This window comes from Mastigoproctus giganteus, unplaced genomic scaffold (assembly GCF_048544385.1).
Source record: "Mastigoproctus giganteus isolate SK-2022 unplaced genomic scaffold, ASM4854438v1 scaffold_20, whole genome shotgun sequence".
Classification (NCBI taxonomy): domain Eukaryota; kingdom Metazoa; phylum Arthropoda; class Arachnida; order Uropygi; family Thelyphonidae; genus Mastigoproctus; species Mastigoproctus giganteus.
In genome coordinates this window covers 499,881-506,625 of record NW_028328297.1, presented here as the reverse complement: position 1 = coordinate 506,625, position 6,745 = coordinate 499,881, and the positions used below count along the sequence as shown (strand labels likewise).

Here is a 6,745-nt window from a genome sequence, read left to right as displayed (position 1 = left end):
GAGCACCCAATTGCCCCTTTACAACACCTGATTTCAATTTATCTGCATAAGAAACTGCCTGTTGTTCTCCAATTGTTGACAGCTTGGGCTGAACTCTAATGAGATCATCGAATAGATTGGCTCTTAATTGTAGCTCATCAATCCTAGCTTTCAAACACTCATTATCAATGAGCAAAGCTATAGTGATTATCTCCATATCAACCCATTTATCTAGTATAAAATTTGATGCTGTCTTTATAACCTTATTGGCTTCGTTCGTGGTGTAAGCAACCACAATCTTCTTTAACTTGGTAATCAACTAATATATTGTATTTACATCCCCATATCTGCATCTTTACTCATATATATTGTTGACTGTTATGTCACTCTCTCTGACATTGGTACCTATGCTTCGTCTGCTTATATCCCCCCAAAAATTGTCAACATCAACATTAAGAAATTCTGAATGAGCCTCTGAAGCATCTGATATCTTTGGCTCTGATGTTAACTGTAAATCCTGTATACCCTCTCTGATCTCTTCACTCTGTGTTCCCTGATCTATAACACCATTCTGAACCTCAACAGCTGTCATGGAACCTGCATCTTTATCCTCATTCCTTGTACCCCTAACTCCTGAATTAGAATTGAAAGTTCCACCTTGAACTTAAATGAACCAGCTTTAACATCCTTAATTTTATGCTTTGGATCTGTTGTCTTTTTAGCCATCTCTCCGTGTAGCTTAGGAACTCGCGAGGGGAGGGGGGAAGTGCCAGGCTCTTCTTCTCCTCCTCCCCCACCTCTAGGATTTTTCTACTTATCCATATTTTAAACCAGATAATTGATCAACTCAGAAACACCAGAAATACAGTAACTATCAGCAGGAAAACCTAATTACGTTTCCCGCCAAATTACGTATCCTTCGACGACGATCGTTACCACATGGCAGCCAAATTGGCTCTGCCAATGCGGTAATCCACACACACTAAACCAAACAGCAATATTACAAAACTTAAGTAACCTATTAAACCTATTAAAAAACCTTGAACCTATTAAAAAAACAGCTAAAGAAACTCTTCCACAGTTGACGTTCGCCGAACTATGAACTATCTTATTCACTCAAATGACAGCCCACGCTAAAATCCAATATATTCTAATGACATCCAGTATCCTACAAGAATAGTTTCACTGACACGATTTGAGCAAACGTTGACATCAGAAGGTTTGAAACAGTAATCCCACCAAGTAAAGATGAAACGAAATCTCGCAGATCATCCCATTTTGAGTTCTTGTAATGCCAAACAACACAAGGATGGGAATAGCCATGAGATAAAGGGTCCATTGGAGAAGAGACCAATCACTAAGCTGTGATCTGAGGTGCCGAAAGGACCACTCGGTTCGACCGTGTACTTAGAATGGTTGTTTGTGAGAAAAATATCAAGCTTGTTGGCTGTATGATTGGGATTGTCCGGTATTCTTGTAGATTAACGAACAATCTGAGCGAGGTCATTAGTAATTGCAAAAGCCTCAGCATGTCGACCTGCTGGGTTGGTGTGACTAGAAAACGGAAGCCAGCTCGAGTTGTGAACATTAAAATCATCAAGGAAAATTACCTCACTGTTAGGATAGTTGGACTGGAGAAAGTCATGTTGCAAAGAGAGGAAGTCAAAGAGCTCCAAGTGATTAGTGGATTTGGGAGAACGCTAGAGACAACAGATGAATTTTACAGAATGAGGTAGAGAGATTTTAAGCCAGAGAAGATCGAAAAGAAGAGATTCCAAATTACAGTCTCTGACAGGGAATATCAGAACGGGCATATGCACAAGTATCACCTTTGAGGCGAAAGGAATCATACAGCAAATAATTTGGGCAACTGAGGTGAACAGTAGTTGAATCAAACGATAACTGATTCTGTCAGAAAAAGTACATGGGGTTTGGCAGTCTGCAAGTGGAAATGGATGTCGTTAGTGGTATCGGGAGTAGGTTTGAACGAAATTGACCCAGAATCCTTTACGAATGTGGTGGGGTTGCACAGGGGGGTGGAAAAATCGATTTATATATTACTGGTTTTAGTTTGTTTTTCTCTCGATAGATGACAGTAGTTGTGGTTTCAGAATTTAATTTTCAGATTATTATTTTTATCTTTGAATGGTAGGCGCGATCTCTGGTCATTATGCTTGGTGAGTGGGGCTCGTACGTGGGTTATCCCGTTAGATTTGGGTTAGATGTAACTTTTGAATGTATCGGTTGTGACGTCATAGTTAATTTTTGTGAATAATTTCAACGTTAATTATGTGGCAATGCATTGTGGGTGTTAATAGGGACTGTGTATTTTGTGGATGCTTATGCTGGTGGAGGGTTGCCGCCCTGGCAGCGGCAGGGAGGGCAGCCACTTTGTGCGACACCTTGTGTGCGGGATGAAAAACTTTTTTTTTTTCTTTTTTTCTGAAAGATAAATTTCCTTGTTGTTTCCATCTGTTGTTGAGACCTGAACAACCGATTACGGCTCGTAGTGCTTGTTAACAGGAGAGATTGCTTCTACAGGGATGGGATACACTTAAATAGAAAGGGTGCAAAAATATTTGCTGATGCTATCGAGGCAGTGTAAGGTGGGTCGGAAAACTGATAGATTGGGATTGGGGCGTCTTGAAGAGAACCACTCTACACGTTCGTTGCCACCTAAGTGACGTAACAGGGCTTACCATCGAGAAGGTGTGCGTGAGCGGATTTTAGGGAGGCAGGCCAACCGGATTTCTCCTAAATCTTCTGTAATATAGAGATATTGGATCCATCAGTGTTTTAGGCTGAGTGTCTGATAACACACAGGATACCTGTTCCCCTCTAAAAGCCCCTTTTTTACTATTTGTTTATTATTATTTTATTCTATTGTTTTATTTATTTATTATTATTATTATTATTTTTATCCCAACGTACCTTTTTTTTTTTTTAACCGGCACCACGGGTTGCGTTTATTTATTTTTTTATTATTATTATTTTCTTATTTTTTTTTGTTATTATTATTTTTTTTATTTATAATTTATTTTTTTTCTTCTCTCTCGCTCCTTTCTTTTCCTCTGGAACGAGCCCACAGAGAAATCTGGCCCACCTTTTGGCAACATCAGTTGGGTCAGTCTCTTTTGAAGCGTTACGTGCTCTACTGGAACTGGCCCACTTTCCCGTGGTGTGGACGAGTACCCAGCATCATCTGTCCAGGTGACTGATGCTTCTGGGTAGCCAAGTGGCCAGAACATAACAACAGAACACACACACAATACACACAAACCTACGTCACACACATATCTGGCCCATTTGTAGTGATACTGTTCTTCACAGAGACACGAGGCGGAGTTGAACAGACGTCCTAGGTGCCGCCCATTACATATACACATATCCAGCAGAAAGATCAGGTCCAAGTTGATCAGGAACAATGCAAACAGTTCACTGTGGATCAACTGTTTCACATGCAGGTGTGGCATCGATCACGTTCCTTCCCATCATAGATATGGCGGCAAGTGACCTGAACTGCATATTCTCGACTCTACGATATCTGAGCAAGATAGCACACGATCAAAACGTCCCATGTATTATTACCTTTGAACAGCCTTTATTTTGGAAAGCTTCCTAAATCATCAATGAACAAAGAGACCTGCAAGAGATTGTTTTAATGCTGGGAACATTTCACACTCTGATTAATCTTTTGGGCGATCGGTACTCTGATGAATGGTTCACGATTGCCTGAAGTACTTCAAGAAATCTACGGACCAAATGCTGTGCTACATATGATAGTAGATGCAGCTCTTAGTACTTTACTGGTCACACAAGATTTCCCTCGCAGTGAAGATCATTGGTGATAACAACAATGTTATCACCGCCAAACAAACAGTTTAGGATGTGGAATTGTCTAATGCATTGTCTCAGATTGGTATTGCTTTGGAGGAGAAGAGAACTTACCTACAATCTTCTTTGAGAACAAGTAAACTCTGGTTGGAATATCAGAGAATAATCAACGTTGCACGTACTTGGAGAACAGCAGGTAGGACCGGCTCGTGGGATTTACACTTGCAAGCTATGCTACAGATCATCCCCATAGTTGCAGAAGCCGGACATCACAATTACCTCAATTCGCTATACCTGTACTTGCAGAAAATGTTCAGTTTGCCTTTTGAAAATTCAAACAGTGAACAAAATGTTCCTGGTAGGTAAGTTGTTGTAAGAAGAAGCGACAGATTATGGGCCGGACTCTGATCAGACCTGGTAATAGAACAAGTACTAATGGGTTCCCTGAAAAGCAGAGGAGGACTGACACGAGGAAGTGGATTTACAAAAATTCAGAGGGCAACATGGCTGTTTTCTATGCCCATGTATTCTATTTATAACTTAGCAATGCAGGAATACACCAGAGTTTTGTTGGAAAGTAGTGAACAACACAAAGAAATTAGGGAAAGCAGACAAATGAGGGCCAGTAATGACATTAAAAAAGTTTTCGAACGACTGGAATTCATATCCCTATTCAATTCTGACTCCGGTTACTGCAACATTATGATAGGGATAACTTCTGATTCTGGAGATAACGCTGATGAATTGCACTCAATAAGTATGGACATCGTCGTCAAAATGATAGGAAAAGAAGTATTCACATATTCTGCCAAAAGGTCAGACAAAGTGAAAACCGTAGGATCTGCTGCTGCCGTTGTGAGCCCTGTCGATGTCGATATACAAGTACATTCTGCACTCCTCTTTCAGAGAATGATGACTGTTGCCAATGGCGGTGACATGAATCTTGAAGATGGCATATATTACGAACTTTGTGCATACCCATCTGCATTATTCGAATCACGAAGTATGTTGAGGAAAGCCGACAAGTCTCAGTTAGCTCATACAATATTGAAATACACCGACAATTTACGCATGGAAGAAGCTGAAGAAATTCAGTGTTCAAACCGGTATGTATTGGATGGTGGATCTCTACTACATCGTATTCCTTGACGTAACAAAGAAACTTGAAAAACTTGCAATCTCCTGTACCGATTTCACTCTGAAAACCTATGGAAAAGCTATCATTGTTTTTGATAGCTACGGCGGCTCTCCTATGATCAAGGACACCGCCCACAGAAGACACAGCACCAAGACGAGTAGAAATATTAACTTCAGTCCGGGCGTACAGTTTTTCGGCAAAAAGGAACACTTCTTGGCTAATGAAAACAACAAGCAAGCAAGCAATGATTTCCCTTGTAGGTGAGATGTTGAAGAAGCATGGGTGTACTGTGCACAATGCAGATGGGGATGCTGATGTGGACATCTTTCATGTTGCAGTGTCATCATCAGAAAATGCAAATAGAACAGTTATAGGGGAAGACACCGACTTGCTGATTCTTCTTCTGTACCATGTCAAGGACAGTAGTTTCAAGTTGTACTATTGCAGTGACATAAGACGAGGACCATCTCCCAATCCTGTGTATGATATTCTCAGCATTCAGTAATTGTTGGGTAGTGACATCTGCAAGTTGCTCCTCTTTGTTTTCACGAGCTGTGATACCACATCCAGAATTTTTTCGATTGGGAAGACCTCAGCATTCAACAAACTGATGAAGGCGGCTGAACTCCGTTCAGTTGCAAACACATTTTGTTCTGATTGTTGCCAACACTCAGATATTGAAGCCGCCGGAAGAGAGGCAATGCTTCTGAAGAGAAGCTGCAAAACATTGGAATCCACAAACACACTGCGTCATCGAATATTAGTTGAAAAAGTAGCTACAGCAACACTATTTGTTAAACCCGAGCGTTTGCCACCTACCGATTCGTCCACAAAGTACCACGGCTTTCGCACATACTTTCAAATAAGACTCTGGGAGTCTACAGAAGAGAGGATCAATGCAGAGGAGTGGGGTTGTTACGTAAAGAATAATTCCTACTACCCTATACTCTGCAACATGCCACCAGCTCGAGATTATTTACTCAACATGATCCGCTGTTCCTGCAAGACGAAATGTTTTACTTCACGATGTGGATGAAAGCGTAACGGATTGTCCTGTTCAGCTGCTCGTGGCGTGTGCCAAATCAGTGGTTGCGATAACAACCACCCCACTGCCAATAATGAATATGATGACGGTGATGAAGACGTTTAAGTTTGTCTTTGTCAAAGTTGACTTCGGTAATGAACAGAACACGAAACAGATTATGAAATAATCGTTTTCTTGATTTTAAAATTCTGAAAAATTATTTTCATTTCAAAATTTCATAACAAAAATTGGTTGTGTGGTATATTTTTGAAAGTTATTTTTATTTGAAACATGCACACCTAGGGTCCTCAGCTAGGTATCATCATTCTTCTCTTCTTTGGTGATTCCCTTTTATTTCTTTGACACTTGGCTACGAAAGGTCTCTGCTGAGTAGGATCGCAAACATTTCGAAAACACCAGGGGGAAAATTAAATTGGCAGAGACGAAGCTGCTCTCGAAAGACATCAAAACTTCCCCCTAAATAAAGGGGGAGGGGTGATATGCGACACCATCACACGGAGAAAAAATATTAAAAAGAAAAAAAATTCGAACAAAAAGAAATAAGAGATTGACCTCGCTTCGTGTGATTCACGGACACTGACTGTCGCCGATCTACGAAGAGAACTGACCCCTCAAGTTCCCCGACGGAAAGTGAAAATGCGACAAAGACCAATGTACCCAGTCAGTTCCCAGTGGCGTAGGTGCTCGCTCGCTCGACTGTTCGCGATAACGCTGAAAGGACAGAGAGCACTGCCGCCAGAGAGAACTGC

General features: G+C 41.0%; 1 protein-coding gene across 1 annotated transcript; it reads left to right on the top strand.

Moving 5' to 3' along the window:
- The first annotated feature begins 4,248 nt into the window (after positions 1–4,248).
- Positions 4,249–4,962, top strand: LOC150074874 (uncharacterized). The gene has a single exon (XM_090389440.1). It carries the CDS (start codon positions 4,249–4,251, stop codon positions 4,960–4,962), a length of 714 nt encoding a protein of 237 aa, XP_090245566.1.
- The last annotated feature ends 1,783 nt before the right edge of the window (positions 4,963–6,745 follow it).